The following is a 20032-nucleotide window of genomic DNA, read 5'->3' on the forward strand; positions in this document are numbered from 1 at the left end:
GGACCCTGCAAAGAACCTAGCACCACCTCAAAGAGTTTTACTAACTCTCCTTTCCCCAAAAGAATCAATCAGATCAAGCCTCAAGATGTAATAGCTAATTTAGGGGAGAACACAATGAAGTACTCAACTATACCAGTGAAGCATGCTGCAAAAGACACCTGAACACATGGAACAGATTAACCCAACCTATGCAATACTCCACCAAACATGGGAAAGAGTGGGAGAGAGAAAGGAGAGGAAGAGAGAGAGGGAAAGGAGGGAGTGCATGCTATGGCTCCTAACCAGAAGGGCAGCTGCCAAGAGTAGCCTCAGACTCTCCTGTGGACTCTGATGCTATCAGGTGTCAGCAGCATATATGAAGATTTAGACATCTGAAAACCTCAACATTCACCAATACCAATGTCAAGGAAAAGCTGTCAGTTTTAAAAGAGGTGAAATATGTACCTAACTTTTAAAGTGTTTTTAATCTTTAAAATGTCACACTGCAAATGATAACTGCATAACTATCTTTGTAAGCACTATCCCAGTGTGGTGAGTGTAATAAACTCTGTACCTGAAGTCTGAAGTATTTCTTTTCCTTCAACACCACAATTGTAACTGGGCTCAATAGAGACATCTGGCTTGCACGTAGTAATTTTTTTCTACAGATATCCACATTTCCTTTTAATTTCCCTGCAAGGTTTACACTTGGATTCTTAACCACAGAATTGCCCTAAATTATAAGTGACAGGCACACAGGGAAGCATCTGCTGAGAACTGTTACTTTAAATATGGAGCTAAGATATTAAGAACAGAAAGTCATAAAATTGTACCAAAGTAAGTTTAAGTAGTTTCATTAGACAGGGCCCACCAGTCTCCTCTCAGCACATGCATCTTCAATCTCATGTGCAAAAGGGCAGCAGGTGAGGCCACAGACTAACTGGCCCATTCGGTACTGTCCTGTTTTGTTTTTTTCATTCAAGTGAGCTGCTGCTCTTCTAGGTTCAGGCTGATTCAACCAGAGACTGCTGTACATAGGCTGCCTTCACACAGCTAGCCTAGAGATAATGGCTGTACTAGAAAAGGGCTTCCACCACATGGCCAGACCTAACTTGGCATCCAGCCACCTTTCTGGTTTCCTAACACCTGGCCCTGTCATTTACTCAGTAGCCTTCCAGAACTGTCCCTGTTTGAACCCTTGATTTTCTCAGGGCCTCAGACCTGTCGAGCATGTTCAGACATGCTGGTGATTGGTTGCTACCTGTTTTCTAAGTTCATGTTAAGCTAAGGAATAAAAGGGCATTTTGAACATAGAAGACAAAGAACACAGAAACAACTGTTCTGTGTGCTTCCTCTGCCTGTGACTGTGACACAAGAGACCTTAGCCTCTTGTCCACCAGCACTGCAGCACACTCGGCCTCACCTTCATCGCTCCCAGTTCCTTTCTGCTTTTTTTTCTTGACTAGTTGAATGGCTCGGTAATCAGTTCTTGCTGAGCCCCCACTTTCCTGGGACCAAAGAAAAGTGTGTCAGTGGCTTGATCTAAACAGCAGAGGAAGGGTAGCAAGGGGACTAAGCCTGCCTGGGAATGTCAGAGCTCCAGGAATTAGTCACCAGCAAAGGCGCTCAGGAAACCATATGCTCAACTGTTAGCAAAGGAAAACGCACACAGCCTCATCATCTGGATAAGTGAAGTTCATTCTTCCAGGGTCTAAACATGCCAAGATATTTTAGAGAGACTGCTAAGAGTTGTACACTGCCCTGCTCCCTAAAACAGCATGTCTTCTTGATGCCAGGGTTATGTCTCAGCAGCCCTGGGCAGTAATGGCATCAAGTGCCACACTGTCATCTGCCAGTACAGAAAGTAGTACTGAATTCATGGAGGTGCCAGAGAAACAGTATTCAAATAGGAAATTTAAAAATGTGTGACCACTTAGTAAGAAAAGCTTCCTTTTAAAACTAAATGGAGCAAAGGAAACCTGTCTGCTATAGCTCATAGCATAATGAAAACACATTCACAACACCATTCCCATTCAGAGAAGCAGGGGAGCCCAATGCCACACAGCTAGCAAGAGAACAAACAAGGGGTAAGCTTAAATTCTGTGGGCTGTTCCACTTCCACCCAGGTTCTGCTGGCTCTTGCACCACTCCATCTTTCCTGACACAGGGAGGCATGGCGTATGAGGAAAAGGCTTCCCACATGCTTTGACATGTGCCTCCAGTGCCTGTCTAGACACCTGCTGCTCTCAACAACTGCTGTGGGTAGCCTAAGCAGATGCTGGCAAGTGTAGTTCTGTCACCACCAGACACCAGCAATGGGGAGACAGACTGTGCACACTGAGAGAAATGCAAGTCGGCTCCAGTAGATTGGTTGCTAGCTACCTTCCCACTTGATCCCAATTCACAACTTAGTATTTTAGTAAGGTACAATGTATGAATCTTAACATAATGTCAAAGCAAAATTCAATCAGCATTCTAAAGAAACCTATATAATCATTTCCATCGTAGACTGCGGAAAGTCACACTCTCTCTAGGAATCTTTAAATTAGATTATATTAAAGGCATAATTGATATAAATATAGAATACAGTAACTGTCCAGCCTCAAAATTAGAGTATTGTTATAATCCTTCAAGAATGAAGGCTCAGGAATCACTGTTACTCTAATAAAAATATCCTGATGTAGCTTTCAAGTTCCCATTGAACTGTTAAGATGATTGATGTCAACATTGCTCTTCTAGGACTTGTCACTATGTGAAAAGCACAAAGGTAAATATTTCAATAGTAAGAAATGCCTCAAGTTTTCTCATGAAAACTGTATAAAATCACAGAACTCAAAAGAATCTTAGAATGCATGTAGCCAAAACCCCTTATTTTAGAAATAACTGAAGATCTAGGGCTCAGATAGGTTAAGTGATTTCTTAAAGCTGTAAGAATGTCAATTCCAGACTCAAGGTCAAAGTCAGGCTTCCAGACTATTGCTCAGGCTCCTTCTGTCCTTCTGCACACCAGAAAGAATTGTCTGCATAGTCAGGCAGAATTCATTCCAAACATGATCCAAAGTGCATTAGGGAGTGAGCTAGTGGTGGTGATGGAATAGAGTGCTTCATACCAAGTAGAGACTGCCTGTGCCAGGACTGAGCTCTGAGTCCTTTTGAGTCCCTGGCCTCTCTGCAGAGCTGGTCAGCACAGACTGGGATGGCCCATGGCTTTCTTTCTGCCCCTGGACCACATCTGGGACAGGAGATAAGTCTTGTTCCACCTTTATTGGAACCAGCAGATCTGGAACACTGGCAGTTTCTTGAGTGGTGTCTGAAGAAGTTGGTGTGGTATTAGGTGCTGTCAAATTATTGCTGGGGGTTAAAGCTGGAGAGTCTTGACTCAAGTTCCTCACAGGCAGAGCCACTAGACAGCCCACTGTTCCTGTGTTCATGGCTTGTGAATCATCTGCACTGAAGCTACCTGCTTGGAGAACTGTGGCTGTTGTTCCAAGAACAAGAGGACTATCCAAACTTGAAGGCATATCACTGTGGGCCACTAAAACGAGAGGGTCCATTGGCCCTAAGGAGTTATTATTAGTAGAGAGATTCCCTCCCAGAGAAGAGCTCACAGAAGTGACATCAATGGTGAGGATCCCAGAGTTCAGTGCTTCATCTGACCCAGCTGTTGAACTGCTGCTATTAGTAGGCGTGTCAGAGAAAAGTGCTGCTAAATCTATGTTGGTGAGCTCACTTTGGCCTGGGCTACTCAGTTCACTGCTGGGTGTGAGTGAACTTGAAGCTTCCAGCTGAGGTACAAGATCTGTAAAAAACAATGGATATTTCAGTTACTATGTTGCCAGACTAAGAAATCTTTCTGCTTGGAAAAGCTAGTAGCTAACTAACCCTTGAAGCAACACTGACTACTTTTTCACTAGACCTTGTCATCAGGGTAAAGAATGAGACATACTGCTGGCACATAGTAAACAGCAAACACCAAAGGAAGAGCTGGCTCAACAACAGGAACATCAGCTAATATTTCATGTCCTCTGGCCGTCTTTGTGCTCCAAAGCCTGCCCTTCCTCCTATGCTGCAGTAGCTAACCAAGGTTTCAAACCACCCATAGCACAAAGCCTCCATAAATTAGCTCTAAGAGTAACTCTGGCTCTGGGGCATTTTTACAACTGTCTTCAGTCATCTCAGGTCTTGTCAAACTTTCTGCCCAGCTCCACATCTACTGTTATCCCAAATTGGATTAGCCTGAGTCATCTGTAGTTAGTCAAGGAGTAAAATTGGTTGTCTGGCCCGTTTGAAAGCTCCACATTAATGCAGATGCATGGAGATCAGACATTAGGTCCTTTTACATCCCTTACTTAAGCTTCTGAACTACCCAAGTGCCTGAAGCAGAGGGAGGGGGCACTCAGTTCTGTTTGTCCCACATCAACTACACGCTAACCATAAATGCATACTTTATAAGCATGAAGGCCAGATCAGAGTGCATAAGGTTTTTTTTTTTTTTTTTTTTTTTTTTTTTTTTTTTTTTTTTTTTGGTTGTTGTTTTGTATTTCTGAGACAGGAATTTTGTGTAGCCCTGACTTTCCTGGAATTCACTCTGTAGACTAGGCTGGCCTCAGAGATCTGCCTGTCTCTGCCTCCCAAGGACTGGGATTAAAGGTATATGCTACCACCACCAGGCTGCATACATTTTTAACTCAAGCTTAGAAAGACATCTAGTCTAGACATAAGAACAAGAACCAAAGACAGAATCTTTTGTTGTCACATTCACAAAATGTCTTCAACAATATCCCAGCATCATTACAACATTCTGAGGAGATGGGAGTGATTCTTCCTAGAATCCTGTTTTACAGGAAACATGTTACTTTTTCAAAATTAAAAATAAGCAAACAAACATGCATCTTGATGATTCTGTTCTTTGTGAAGAGTGGTTTTGGTAAAACAAAGATACCCACTTACTCAAAAATCTTCCACCTGATATTTTAGTAATTCCACAATTGTCAACTGGTATGAATGGACACACCAGAGAAAAATCACATAGGGCTAATAGTTAGGATTGTGGCTTTGGGAGGCAAACGGATCCCGATAAAGACCCGGGCGTGCGTGCAAACTTTTCTGTAGCATGGTGAAGCGAGCTGAGACACAAGCTAGCAGTTATCAGGCAGTCCTGCATGCTTGGTCCTCTACTGACCATGATGGGCAGGACGGTACATGAATCAGCCAACTATACCATAAACATGGCCTGCTAAAGGGCCTCTCATCCATCCAGAGTTTAAAGCAAACTCCTGTGAAGTAATCTGAATTAGTCAGCTTAGAGAAAGAGAGATGCAGTTTGAGAGTGAATGTCAACTCAGAGCTAGAAAGGGACAGTGGTTGAGAGTGACATTTCCAATATGAATTTTAGGAGACACTCTGCTGTCCTTAAGAAATCCAGTCTAGCAGGAGGCAACTGTTGTGGCAGGAAGTTACAGTGCCTGTGATCCAAAGAGCAGACTAACAACTGCTTCTCCCAAGAGAAGAAACCAGATTAAGAACACAAGCCTTCACCAGCTCCAGCTGCTCAGAGCCCTGCAACAGACACTTTAACCAAGAGTGATTCATAACATCATCGCCTTCCTAATTTTCAAAGCTCAAAGGAATCCTTGCTTCACAGGTCACAGTGAGGGGAAACTGGTTAGAAACACACATGACCATCACCAAGTTACCTTACCAGGAGCAGAAGTAACCAGAGACATAGTCTCGGTGAATGTACTAGAGACAGGCAGCCCCTGCTGGCACTCCTATATTCTTGATGTCCTGTCTATGACTGTAGATATGACGTAGAGGGGCAGGCTTCTCAGTGTTGTACCACAGATGCTGAAAGTCAGGTCCTATATGCTCAGCATCCTCTCCTCCACATGCCTTTGACCACTATCATGGTGCTTCTCTCATACCCCAATACCCCAGCTCATTCCCAAGACACAATTCCACCCTGAGCTTGGAGAGCTTCCTGTCCATCTATAGATCTGTGTAGGATCCACTGTCCTCTAAGACCAGGAGGAAGAGAAGCTTCAGTGCTCAGGAATGATGGACATGGCAAGGCAGAATCAGAGGGTGAGCATACAGGGTCAAGGGCCCAACTGCAGACTGGCACATATGTAGGGGAGGCCTGCAACATGATGGCACATGTGAAGAGAAGAACTTCACATGTAAGGGCAAAACAGTTACAAAGGGGCTATGTAGATGAGAGTAGCCAGAGAGGAGAGCACATAGGTCTCATAGTTGTGTGGAAACATATGGATCCAACTTCATGGTTTGCACGTGACTGAGGTAAAAGTGAGGAAAACAATTCCATGTTTGTCATGCTTAGGTATATATTATTTTGCAACCCTCAGGGGCCATAATCACAGACCTTGGCGCTGGCTGTGTTGCCGCACCATGTGCGCCTTCATGCTATGCTTGGAGGTGAAGAGTCGGTTGCAGTTGGACACTGGGCAGCGGCTTTTTGGAGCACCCACATCCTGCAGATGTTTCTTAGAATGGATGTACAGACTGCTGCGAGCTGAGAACCTGGCACAGCACCCTGGAACACAGAGGGGACACAGAATTATATTTGAGATGACCAAGGATAATTCCTAACTATATTAGAAATGACACTGGACTGGTAAGACAATTCAGAAGGAAGAAGGTGTTTGTCACCCAAGTCTGGTGACCTGAGTTTGATTTCTAAAACTCACATAATGGTGGAAGGAAATAACCAACTCTACAAAGTTGTCTGCTGACCTTCACATTTGCACTGTGACCCACTGCACCACATGCTTCTCCTTCCACAATAGTAATTAAGAATCATGTATGGGCTAGAGAGATGGCTCATCTTTGTTTAAGATCACTGACTGCTCTTCCAGAGGTCCTGAGTTCAATTCCCAGCAGCTACATGGTGGCTTACAACCATGTGTAATAGGATCTGATACCCCTTCCGGTGTGTGTGAAGACAGTGTACTCACATACATAAATAAATCTTTTTAAAAAAGAATTATGTACTGACTATTTCTATGTCAACTTGATACAAGCTAGAGTAATCTGAGAAAAGAACCTCATGAGAAAATGCCTCCATAAGATAAGGCAAACCTGTAGTGCATTTTCTTAATTAGTGATTGATATGGGAAGGCCCAGCCCATCATAGGTGGTGGTACTCTTGGTTGTAATCCTGGGTGGTATAAGAAAGCAGGCTGAGCAAGCCATGAGGGACAAGCTAAGAGGAGCAAGCCAATGAGCAGCACTCTTCCATGGACTCTTTTATTAGCTCCTTCCTCTGGGGTCCCTCCTGATTTGAGTTCCTGCCTTGATTTCCTTCAATAGACCTTGATTCAGGACATGTAAGCCAAATAAATCCTTTTATCCTTGAGATGCTTTGGATTTGATTTTTCAACATAGCAATAGTAACTCTAATTAAGACAGAAATTAAGTCAATGAGAAACTATAACCCAATCTATTCAGGATAACAAAGGGCTCAGAACCTTCAAGAATGAAGGTATGGGTCACTTCTTAAGGGAAAAAAAAATGAAACAAGACATTAAAAACAGAAACAAAAATCCAAGACCTGCTGAGGTGCTTGCTAAGGGTGAGGAAATATAGAATGGGCAGTAGAGGAAGATAGTCATAAGCACCAACTAAGGCCATGTGACCAGTTGCAAAACCAAGAATGATAATTGACATGTGCTTCTGTAACACGTTTTGTTAATAATGTGTTTGTAAGGACATTTGTGTTTTCTTCCCTAGATTTCTTCACCATGTTATGTAACACCAATTGAGATACCAGTGGTTAGAATATGTAAGTTATGGGATATTAAAAGACTGTCCCTCAAGGGACACTGCTACACACTCTAAGATATATAATGCATTTGCAGTCATAGGTAGATAGTTATATAATATGAGGAATAATTATGGCCTGGTTATTGGTTTTATTTGGAAATAAAACATGACATAGAGATATGATTGTGTGTCAAACTGACAAGGAGTAAATTTGCCATGGCTAATCTTGGTTGCCATCTGGAATTACCTAAACACCTCTAAGAGATTTTTTTTTTTTTTTTTTTTTTTTGATTGAATCATATGAAGTCAGAAGATCCACCCTAAATTGGGACCAAACCTTTTGGTGGCAGCCTATATAAAAGAACATGAAAGATTAAAGCTTTTGGGTTTTGCCTGCTTGCCCTAATTCTCACTGGCAAGTTTCTCTACCCTGCTGCCAAGGTATTCCTCCACTAGATTCAGAGCCTATTTCTTCAAAATTCCAATGTATGCTGAGACATCCAGACTTGTGGATTCTTGTATTTTCCCTTTGGAGACAGCCACTGTTGGACTATCTGGACCACAGCGTGTAAACCACTTTAATAAAATCCCCTTTAATATATAAGAACATTTTAACTGTTCTGTTCTTCTAAAGAACCTTAATACAAATCATGACACTATGTTGCCATGCATTGGTACTGACAAGTGACATATAACAAATACCCTCGCACAAGGGATAAAGGAAAAATTATAAAGGAATATGTAGACTGAGTTACACTAAGACATGTGACATAATCACATTCACTCTGTTTCTTCTATTTACTGCTCAGAGTTAAGTGGAAACAACTTAAAAACCTTGAGTTAATTCAGTTGCAAAAATGTATATGAATCACCTCTATTACACTATTAAAAAAAAGAAAACAAATCCTATAGTTCTAGGGATTGGGACTATCTTAACCATGACCAAATACAAACCTGCCCATTTCACCTCTGTGCAGCGCAGAAACTGAGCAAATGTCTCTAGGTCACAGATACAAGAGCAGCCAGAGCTGGTATTCTCCAGCTTATAGGTCAATTCTCTCACACATAAGATCTGGATTTGAGTGCTGGAGGCAACACATGTTTACAATTGCCTTCCCTTCATCCATGACAGCCTATCATGTTGGTGCCCTGTCCTTCAGAGACCCAGGAAGGGGAGGTAGAATATCTGAATTTAGAGGCTTATGAGTTAGATGAGCACATAGGTAGTAAGTCAGAAAAGATCAGCGCTGAAATAATGAATGTTGTACAAACAGCTTCAGAGAAGACTAAGATACAGATGTCTGAGCAAGGGGCAGTGGGTGACCTGCCCTAGTGAGTGATGGATGGGGCCAGATCTTGAAGCAAAGGGTGTTAGGACACATTGAACTGCCCAGGTAAGGCTGTCTGCGTTGCAACCCTTGTTTGCCCCATGACCACAGATAAGCTTCTGACTCTTTGCAGAGCAGCTTTTCCTTGTCTGTAAAATGAGATGTATGGGGGCAAGATAAGCAACAGCCTCAGAACTTGTTTAGAAACGCATTTTGAAGTTCCATGTGAGAATGAAATGAAATCCCAGACTGTACAGAGACAGCCAGGGCCCTTCCTCACATGGCCCCACAGTCCCCTAAATAGCCCACTTTCAGGTCCTGGGTACTAGCATTGTCTACCACCCTGAGCATGTCCCTGATGCCACTTTCTACAGAGTCTAGCTTCATTTTAGTCCAGTAAGCAGGAGTTCTGGAGTCTCTGCACCAGGCTCCACTGCATCATGACCTTGACCAAGCTGTCACACATCTCTTTGCTGAGGCTCAAAACTCCTTGAGAACTTCAGATGCTCCATCATTAACAGTGAACTTCCTTTTCTCCTTTCCCCAAGCACTCCAAGAAGAACTGTCAAAAATGAACAAGCAGTACCTTCCTCCTGCTTACTAGCTCTGCCTGAGTTACTCTACCAAAACTAGCCCACCAACAGCAAATGATACTAGTGGGCCACAGCATTCATAGTTGGCCCTCCACAGACATCCTTCTGGCTCAGTATCCTACCTTCAGAGTTCCTATTAGGGCAGTCTTTCCACATTATACCACCATCTGTGGCTCTCCATCACGGCTCACTAGGGCTTAAAAACAGAAAACAAAACAAAACAAAACAAAACAAAAAAAAAAAAACCACAAAAAAAACCAAACAAACAAAAACAAAACAAAACAAAAAAAAAAAAAACTCCAGCTAATAGTAATCACTACAACTATCGGAACTAATACTGTTTTTACAAGCTTTAAAAGTTTCAATTAGCTGAATCCCTGTAGGAACCCCATGAGGTTTAGTTTATGGATGAAGAGGCACAGTTCTGTTTATGCCAGGACTCCTATGAGCCATGCAAGGGGAAGACTTAGGACTTGAATCCAGAATCCACATTTTGAACTGCTTGAGAATTGCATCCTCTCAAAGGGCTTACATGAGGACCTGCATGCTATTTGCTTCACCCCTAATCCAGCTTGCTCTTTAAGCCAGCAGCAGACATACAGTCTGCTTTCTGAGTACTTTTGGTCAAGCTGAATATTTTATCATTTTATGTACCATATGACCAAACTCTTCTCTTATCCCAACATCAGCTAAGACCCTGATCTCAAAGACTACTCCTCCCCGTATCCAGGTCTAATCATTACAGCAGGCTCTGATTTTATTCTTGATGTGGATGGGATTTTCTTACTTTCTGCTGTCAGACTCTAGCTCAAGAGCAACTGTCTTCCAGGGAGACTGCAGTGCCTTTCCAAAGACCAGACTGGGCCTTGGCTTCTACATGAGCTACTACTGCCCTGTGGATTCTCTCTCTGGTCTTTCTGCTTCCAACAGCATTCTTTAATGTCTAGCTAGCTTTTCCTCCCTAAACTAATCAGGACATTCACACTCTGCCCACCAAGAGCAGTATAGATGACCCCTGACATCCACAGCAGCTGGAATGTCCTTGTTTACCTGTCCATACTCACTCACAACTGGCATGGTAACAGAAGGGAAAGCTTGATCATACCATTTGTTATGTTCAGTATGTTGTAAAAACTGGCATTGGTCTTATTATTCTTCTCCAACTATGATAATTAAAGTCTACAGACTCAGCAGAGGTGCTAAATTTAGGGTTCAACAGACTCATGCTAAACTGCTTCTTTCTTAGTGAACTTTCAACTAGAGCAGGAATGGTATAAATGGACCATACAAATAAATTACAACTTTTAATATTTCAAAGAAAAAAGCCTGTGCTGGCTAGTTTTATGTCAATGTGACACAAGCTAGATTTGTTTCTTTTGAAAGAGAAAACTTCAATTGAGAAAAATGTGTGCAAACATTAGTCTTTGAGAATGTCTGAGGCATTTTCTTGACTGATGATTAATGTGGCAGGGCAACCACAAATTCACTGTGGGTGGTGCCATACTCAGCCTGTGGTTCTGGTGCTCTGAGCAAGCAGGCTGAGTAAGCCATGGAAGCAAGCTAGTAAGCAGCACTCACCTATGGCCTCTGCATGAGTTCCTGCCTCTAGGTCCCTTCCTTGAGTTCCTCCCCTGACTTTCTTTGATGATGGTCTGTAACATAGAAGTGTAAGCTGAAATGCTCTCCAAGTTGCTTTTGGTCAAGGTGTTTTATCAGAACAATAGAAGCCCTAACTAAGACAAAGCCTCATGTACACCCTTATTTAAAAAATCAGACAGGCTTTATTTCTGTCCAGGTGCAACAAGACTAGCCATTTGTTATTTAGTGAGGCCAAACTACATGCCAGACCACACATGATGGTGCACTCTTCTCACTTCACCTGTTCCTCATAATCACCGAGTTAAACAGGTAGTGGAACTATAGCCTCAGAGTACTTCTTCCAATATACTCCCCTAAGACAGTGTGCATGTATTCTCAACCAACCAAATAAATACAGTGCTGCAACTGACAATTACCTCAGTGCTTCTGCAACTCAAACTTACAGCTTAACAGGAGTGTTGGTGTGGCACTTTGTCTACAGCTAAAGCAACGTTTTAAATGCTACCTTCCACAGGGCATTCGAATGGCTTTGTTCCCAGGTGGGTGATACTGTGGCCCTTCAGATGCTCTGCTCTAGTAAATGACTTGCCACAGCCTTCAACAGGGCAAGTGAACCTCCGGTCATCATCATGTTTCCTGAAACAAACGAGCAATCGTTATTCATAGATTCATAGGTATAGACTTTAGACCAGAAACAGCATGCTCCCTCCCTTCAGAAAGATCAATGCATTTCAGAATGTTCACCCAGGGTTTGTTTAGCTGCCCCATAATCAGAAATTCTACTTTCACAGGTAGGTAGCCCCAGAGCCAGAAATGAAACAATTAGCGCTACAACAATCTAGGAAGAGCTGAGCCCCAAAGAGAATGAAGCAACATGACTGTTTAGAAGTCTCTATGGCCAATGTTTCTTCCAAGTCAGAGATGACCAGAAGACAAACATACAGCTTGGCAGCAGCAGGAAAGATCCCTCTTAAGTAAATTTGCAAATACTTTCTTTTTCTAAGTAATGCTTTCACTCTGAGCACCTCAGACCTCAGTCATGCAAACATATACCTGCCACCCACCCACCCTGAGTCTGTATAATACCAATGTTGGGGCTGTGACCAAGATGGAATGAGACAACATACTGAATATCATGTGTACACAGACCCCTAGTTGTCATTATCACTGCTGAAAGTTTGCAAGAACATGAAGAAAAGTATTTCTACCACATTTAAAAGGTAAAAAAATGTAATTGTATTGACAGGAATTTAAGTAAACCAAATTAAACTTATACAGGAAACAACTGTTAAGTGAAGAGACTCTTTGTGGTTTTCTTACAGTTTATTTTCTAAAACAGTGACACTTAACTCCATTTTAAACTGCCTGAAATCTGTAAGCAATTCACTAAAAGTGGTTTGAGACACAGTTCATGTGCTCAATATATGTGTTCAATGCCAAAATATATGGTCAGTTTACCTTTTGTGTCTTAGAAGTTTGGACATACTGGTGAAAGTCCAGCCACAACTGTCTGAGTCACAAATAAATGGTCTTTCACCTTGTAAAAGAAAAAAATGACACAGCACAGTCATGAGTGCAACAGCCACCACAACACATGTGTCTGTCTATACAGTGGTGCACACTGAAGCTCATACCTGTGTGACTTCGAAGGTGGATTTTCAGTCGGCAGGCTTTGTCATATTGTTTATTGCATCCAGGAAAGGAGCAGGAGAAGAGCTCTTGTTCCCTGAAATGGGCTCGGTTATGGGAAAACAGGGCACTCACTGTGATGAACGTCTTCTCACAGCCTGAATGGAGGAAGCACAAGATCAGCTCTCAGGACAAAATCACTCAGTGCAGTTCACACTGCTGACATCCTGTGGCAGTTCAGAATGGACAGACAGGAAAGGCATGGATCGGAAACCATGTTTGCAAAGCTCTGTCCACCAATGCTTAGCTTTCTAGAAGGTACAGAAGATCCTGTTACACACGTGATATTGCAACACACATGCCACCTGTTACAGTGTGATGTAGTGTTTATCTTCCAAACATAGTATTTGCTGGCCAGTTCTGCAGACGTCTGCAAAGACTAGGTTTGTCTTTTACAAACTCAGTTGGCAATGCTGTCTGAAACCCAAGAAATGAGCAGGACAAACTAAACACTAACCATCAAGATTTAGTTGGGCACAGCTTTGCAGGGCTGCAACCATCCTACTAACTCAGATTTTCGGTCCCACTAGAGTGATACTGCATCCTCCTTACTTTTCAATTCCCTCCAGCCTCTGCAACTGATACTCCACATCTTACCACATGGTTTCTCTTTCTCTTTTACCCATTTATTTAGGCTGCCAGCTTCACCCCTGTTAACACAGCCCCACCCTACCCCAAACTTCAGCCCAATCAATCTACACCTCAGCAATTCCTTCATCAAAACTTCTTTGACAAAATGGTGCTGACACAGGGTGGTGAGTTTAGGAGCTCTTTCTCAGACTCTCTAAAACACAATCACTATGACTGTGAAGCACTAAACAGCCTGCATAAAAGTAACAGCCCAGGGAATCTCTGCCCCATCCAAAAGTCCTCTTCCTTAGCCTCAAGCTATCTGCTTTGCAATTTAGTGTGTAAGTGAATAGGTTAATCCAAACATTAGCATTCTTTGCCTTAGCAACTGTCCTCACCACCCCCTATCAATAGGCAAGCTCTTTCACCCTGCCTCTGCGATCTTTTCCTGAAGCCCTACACCATTCCCACTCTTGGCTCACTGTTGTCAAGAGAACCTCTCCCTGACTGGACACTTAGTGTACGCTACCTTTACCAGAGTGAGATCAGCAATCACCATTCTCTTATTAGGAAATGACTGTTTGTTTCCAATCAGGAGCCTGATGATTTGTACATAAGGCTGTATCAGATAGTCTGTGGGTGTGTTAGAATACAATACTAGAATCTATTGCTTGTAGAAGTTAAACCTGGTTCTTTCTCCTAACCTCATACAATACACAAGATGTTCTTTTTACAGCTGCTATATCCTACACATAAGAATAATCTAACTAGAGCAGAGTGTATATACATGTTAATGTGCAAGCTAGGTGCTGGCTAAGAGTAAAAAAGAGAACAGATATGACTCCAGAAACTGAGACATATGTCAAAAATAAGTATAAAGACACAAAAATCAGCTGTGTCAAACACCTGCAGAGGCTCACCCTGAAGCATCATTCTATCATAATATTGGGAAGGACAGGGGTCTGATTTAAAGTATGAGACGTCCCTGGGAGCTCTGTGTCCACTAATCAATGGGGCTTCCAGAGAAGCTGGAGAGGGACCAGAGAAGCACCAATGTGTGGCCATTCCCTCAGTATTTGGATCTCTGGTATTGTTGAACGAGTAGACTGAGAAAAATAAAGTTCTGACTCAACTCTGAGAAGTGGTCACTTTCAATGGAAGCATCTTAACAAAGGTTTGTAGCCACCCCAGGATAGCTGTGACTATGCATGTCACCTAGCCATAGGAACCCAGAGCTTTATATCTAACTACCTTAAAGGAATCTCAACACAAACACAGGAGTGGTTTTTGCTCATTTAGATTCTCATTTAGATCAGGGCATTACTACCCCACCCCACCCCAGGGAAACTCTGCCCAAACAGCGACACCGGCCCTTGGGTCCAAAAACCGCCCCTCCTCCCCCCACAGGCCCGAGACTGTAGTTTACCAGGGAAATCACACTTGTAGGGCCGCTCTGGCTCGAAGTGGCTGCGCTGGTGGGAGTTGAGCTTGGCGTGTGTGGGGAAGCGCTCGGCGCACACCTCGCACTTGAACAAACTCTCCTGCTCGTGGCCCTTCATGTGCGCCTTGAGGTTGTAGACTGTGGTGAACTTCTTGCCACAGCCGCCCACCGGGCAGCTAAAGGGACGCAGCTTGTCATGAGACTGCAGGTGCCGTTTTAGCTTGTAGGAGGTAGTGAAGGCCCATCCGCAGCCATCCAGCGGGCACTTGAAGGGCCGCCGGCCCTGGAGGCTGCCGTGCGTCAGCAGGTGTACCTTCAACTGGTGCTTCTTGGTGAAGCTCAGCGCGCACTGCGGCTCCGGACAGCAGTAGGCCGGAGAGCCAGCGCTGGCGGCCACCGGCCCGCGGCGGGACGCAGCAGCGCTCGAGGGCTCCAGGCCCGGGGTGGTCGCGGGGTGCAGGCTCGGGGCGGCTGGCGCGGGGGCGGCGGCCAGCGTGAAGACGCCGCGGTCGAAGCGCACCAGGAGGTCCTGGTTGTGGATGGTGACGGTGCCTGCCAGAGCTGCGCCGGGGGCGGCGGCCGGGACCTGTTCCGTGGGGCTCGCGCCCGAGTCGGGCTCGGTCTCCTCCTGTCCATGGGTGTCGGCCGCGCGCGGCACTTCCAGCAGTACCACGAAGGAGTCGCCGCCGTCCTCCGGGGGCGGCGGACTGGGCCCCGGGGCCTCCTCTTGACGCGGCCCGGGCCCGCCATCTTCCGGGCCCCTCAGCAGCAGCAGGCGGCGGCGCCCGGAACCAGCACCGAGGGACGGCCCCGCGCCACGGCGAAGTCGGCTTGGGCCACCGCCATGTTGGTCTCCGCGCGTGGCCGGGGCGGCGAGCACCGCCGGGAGGTCCATCTTAGGCCCAGCTGAGGTGTCGGATCCGCAGCCACCGGAGAAGAGCGGCCCAGCCCTGCTAGGCATGCGCGAGACACCTAGGGTCCGCCCCCCGGGAGTCTCTGTCAAAGCTGAGCGTAGAGTACAGCCCAGAGTCGCAGCCCGAGCTGCGCGTGCGCAGGAGCCGTGGGCGTGGCGCGCGAGGGCTGTCGGGACTGTAGTCACGAGGGAGCCTGGGGGTCGGGCAGAGGTGGGGTCTACAACTTCTCTGTTCTTTGGTTTGAGTCCCAACTTGGAAAAGAGGGTCTTCAGCTTTTGGCTCCTACTTTTGCATCTGGGTAGCGCAAAGGAATGAAAGCTGATAACATTTCCTGAGAGTTTCTGTGCCCTCCGTATTTGAAGATAGGAGCTAATTCAATGTATGGTTGCCATATGTAAGGAAACAAATCAAGTTTACCGGCAGCCACATGGTCCAGAACTGGCACTCAGACTTTGAACCTCTTGCTCGTCATCTTCTGTATGACCTCGCCGAAGAGCGCGTCTTTCTGCTGCTACTGGGCCACAGACCTGGTTTGCCCTGTAGCAGGTCTTAAACCAGTAAAGACATTTTGCATTTCCTTGATACATGTCAGTCTTCTGAGTTACAAGTTGTTCCCTGAACTCCACAACCCCACTTGTCTCATACAAATTTTTCTGGAATCACACCACTCCTGTCATCAGAACTCAAATTCAAACTTATTTCACTCCTAGGTTCTCAAATAACCAAGGGACTCATCCTCAGTCCCCCTTTACCTTACTATTAAAAATGTTTTGATAGTTCCTCAAAACTTAAACATAGAATTAATAATGTATCCCCACAGAGTTCTAGAAGATCTAAGAGCTGAAAGCAGGGCTTTGGGTAAACACTTGCACATCTGACTCACAGCAGGATTTACAGGAACCCACAAGCCCTTCAGTGGCTGAAGGGCTAAGCAAATGTGGTCCATCATATGGAGTTCATGGCAGGGCATTCTGCTATGTGCTGCCACATGGAAGAACTCAAGGACATGGCTGGGTGAGTAAGCCAGTCACAGAAGGATACATACTATGTGACTGAGGTCTCTAGAGCACACAATGCAATAGGGCGAGACTAGGCTGATGAATACTAGGGACAGAGGGGGGTGGGCAGTGTTGATGAAAAGCTCCTAGACCTGGGTGATTGGGACTGCTGCATGGGGTGCTTCAGGCCATGGAGTTGCATGTGTGTTGTGAGCAAAGACTCTTCGATCATATGTTCTCTCACATGCTTATTTAGCAGAACACAGACACAGATGAAAAGATGTTTTGCTAAATAAGCATGTGAGAGGACATGTGACAAAAGGTTCTTTGTTAACAACACACATGCATTGGTCCTCCTTACATTGCATAGTTGAGTGGCATTTGTGTGGACTCCATAGAGAGAAATGCACCCAAAAACCTCTTCTGGTGGTGTGCTGCAGTTTCTTGTAGCTTCTTCGGACTCAGAGTGCTTGACAGCATCAGACCCACATGCTAAGACAAGACCCATGGAGGACATGTGATGTTTAGAGGGTATAAATAGCACTCATTAGATAGTGACTGAGGCTGAGCTAGGCTTGCTTATAGAACTAGCTATGCAATGCTTGTTAGTCTTGAGTCTTTGCTGATCTTTGGTTCCCCGAGAGAGGCACAGCTGAGAACTTTTCCAGGAATCTCTCTGGGTCTCTCCTATTGACTGTGCCAAGGCTGAGGCCTGGCTGTTGCTGTTAGGTAGTTTCATTGCTACTGATTCATGTTTGCTATCCCAAATCTACCGAACTGGACGGCTTATGTATCCAAGCAGTGTTGCTAGAGGATTGAGCTGCCGCTGCTGCCCTATGAAGTGAACTGCTGATTTCCAGACAACACAGATTCGGTTGCTCCAGAGAACTTTCTAAACAGATGCAGTTCCCCCTTATTCTTTCTTTTCCATTACCTCTGGTGGGTGGTGGGATAAATGGGGAGGTTAAAGCATTTAAGAACCATCATTAAAAATAGGCATTTAAATAATTGAAGTTACAGTTGTGTGTTTTACTACAATGCAAGAAGAAAGAAGTGGATAGCATGTGGACATTATTTTCTTTGGTGTTCTCTGCCTTTTCAAGAGTGTCTTAGTATTTTTTTAGGACACCTGTCATTGGGTGGATCCAAACTGTTGGGTTTGCCAGGAGCTGTCTTGCACTGTACACTCTCCACTCTCCAATGAAAAATCTGAGCAAGATTTGACTCATGGGCAATAGAGGAAGCCAATCAGATCGGGGCCCATTCCATACTACCCAAAGTAGACTGAGACCTGCCTATCCACACTACTGTGTAGGGGAAATTTCAGGATTGCCCCAAAAGATAATAGCTTGTTTTTAAATGCTACTCCATGTACTTATCGGTTCAACTAAATTTTATTTTACTGTGTATGTACTCAATATGTGTTCTACCACTGAGCCTGCTTCAGCCTCTATAAGGACTGCATTTTTATAAATAAAGATGCTCCTGGCTTTTAGGGGGGAAATAGAATAGGCCTAGCCTAAACCTATGTGTAATTTTAATCTAATTATATTTCAGCTAACACTTATATGAATAGTAAATTAAACTTACTTTAAATGAATTAAAATGTCAAATTTACAATTTAGTTTCTTGGTGACACTAGCCACATCTGAATACTGGACTCGCCATATGAGGTATCCATTCTATTGGAAGACAAGGGCTGGCAGCTTTGCTGACTGTTGCCCACTATACCCTTCACTGTATCCTCCACGTTCTTCTACAGGAAGAACTGGGACTACTGGACGACAGTGCACCAACACTGGGTGGTCTCTGCAGTACCAGCCTCTGCCTGATTCTCTGCTGTGGCACTACATAGAGAATAAACAAAACAAAACAAAACAAAACAAAAACAAGGTTAACCCTCAACAGAGATCCAGGTATTGTAGCTCTGCCGTTCCTACTTGGAAACTGAGGCTCAGAGGCTCTGGTCCCTCACTGAAGAATGTCTGGGTCCTTTCTGATTAAAAAAAAATATTTTATGCAAGAAACATAGACCAGAATGCCAGAAATCTAGTTTTGACCTCTGCTATGGCTCCTGACTGGGCTGAAGTTTTATTCAAAAGTTGTGCTGAGAGGTAATGGACCCTTTAGAGGTAGAGCTGGGGGAAGGTTTATGTTATGGAACATGCCCTTGAGGAATTGTAGGACTTAGGTCCTAGCGTCTCTTCTTTCTTCCTGGCTCGTAGTGTAAGCAGTTTGTTCTGCCATGTGCTCTCTGTCATTGCCATTTGGCACTGTTGCCAGAGGCCCAAAGCAATATGACTTCCTGATCCTGGCTAGGAACATCTAGAACTGTCACCCAAATAAATCCCCCTTTTCTTTGTAAGTTAACTGCCTCATAGCCCTGCTTCAGCTTAGGAGACAACATAGCAGGAGAGCTGGCCCGGTGAATGATTAAAAAGGGGGGTACAGGGCATGGTAGTGGGGGGCCTAAAAGCTGGGTATTGGCTACCCAACTCTCTTGCTAGAGCTCCTGCTTCAGAGGCAAGTGTAGGTCTGGCTGGGTTGCGTTGCAGGCTGTGGAAATGGTGTAAAAACCCAGCTTATGGCTAATGCAACTCCTGAAGGATTCCAGATCCACCCAGGGATCTCTGGAAGTGGCTGATTCTGTTTTTCATGTTCACACAGATGGCCTGGAAAGCGTCTTTTCTCCACATGTTGTTGTAGCACCTGGCCACTTTGCCTCAGAGACACTGTTTCCCACTCCTGCTACCCAGTTTGCTCCATGTGCTTACCTCTACTCTGGTCTCTCTATTCCTGTATATCCTCCCCATACTCCTCGGCACCAAGAATTTGGTGTAAACTCTTTGTGTACCCATCCTGGGTTCTCTGAGGAACCGGAAGTGAAGGCAGAGACAATGGATGGGTGGGTAGCAGTCATGCACAGGAGACAGAACAGCACATTTAGAAGGCCACAGAGAATCCTGTGAGACTGGTGCCAGCTTGGCCAGCATTCAGGGTTCCTTCCCATCCAAGCTGAAGTCCACTCTACTGCAGGCTTTTTATTTTAAATATTTATTTATTTTATGTATGTGAGTAGCTGTCATTAGACACACCAGAAGAGGACTTTAGATCCTATTACAGATGGTTGTGAGCCACC

The 20032-nt window shown here is 44.6% G+C and overlaps 1 protein-coding gene across 3 annotated transcripts in view; it reads right to left on the reverse strand.

The window, feature by feature from the left end:
- Nucleotides 1-15958, reverse strand: part of ZXDC (ZXD family zinc finger C) — a 32978-nt gene extending 17020 nt beyond the window's left edge. For 2 of the 3 annotated variants that reach the window (XM_080915003.1, XM_080915002.1), the window contains exons 1-7: nt 14967-15958; nt 12916-13068; nt 12740-12818; nt 11787-11917; nt 6362-6532; nt 3090-3778; nt 1403-1487 (exon numbers count right to left, since the gene is read on the reverse strand). In XM_080915003.1, coding sequence (XP_080771129.1) covers nt 1403-1487; nt 3090-3778; nt 6362-6532; nt 11787-11917; nt 12740-12818; nt 12916-13068; nt 14967-15942 — 2284 coding nt within the window. In that variant the 5' untranslated portion in view covers nt 15943-15958. The remainder of the gene's footprint in view (nt 1-1402; nt 1488-3089; nt 3779-6361; nt 6533-11786; nt 11918-12739; nt 12819-12915; nt 13069-14966) is intronic. The other variant, XM_080915004.1, reaches the window with a different exon arrangement.
- Nucleotides 15959-20032: the final 4074 nt, after the last annotated feature.

The sequence above is a fragment of the Micromys minutus genome (genome assembly GCF_963924665.1).
Source record: "Micromys minutus genome assembly, chromosome: 3".
NCBI lineage: Eukaryota > Metazoa > Chordata > Mammalia > Rodentia > Muridae > Micromys > Micromys minutus.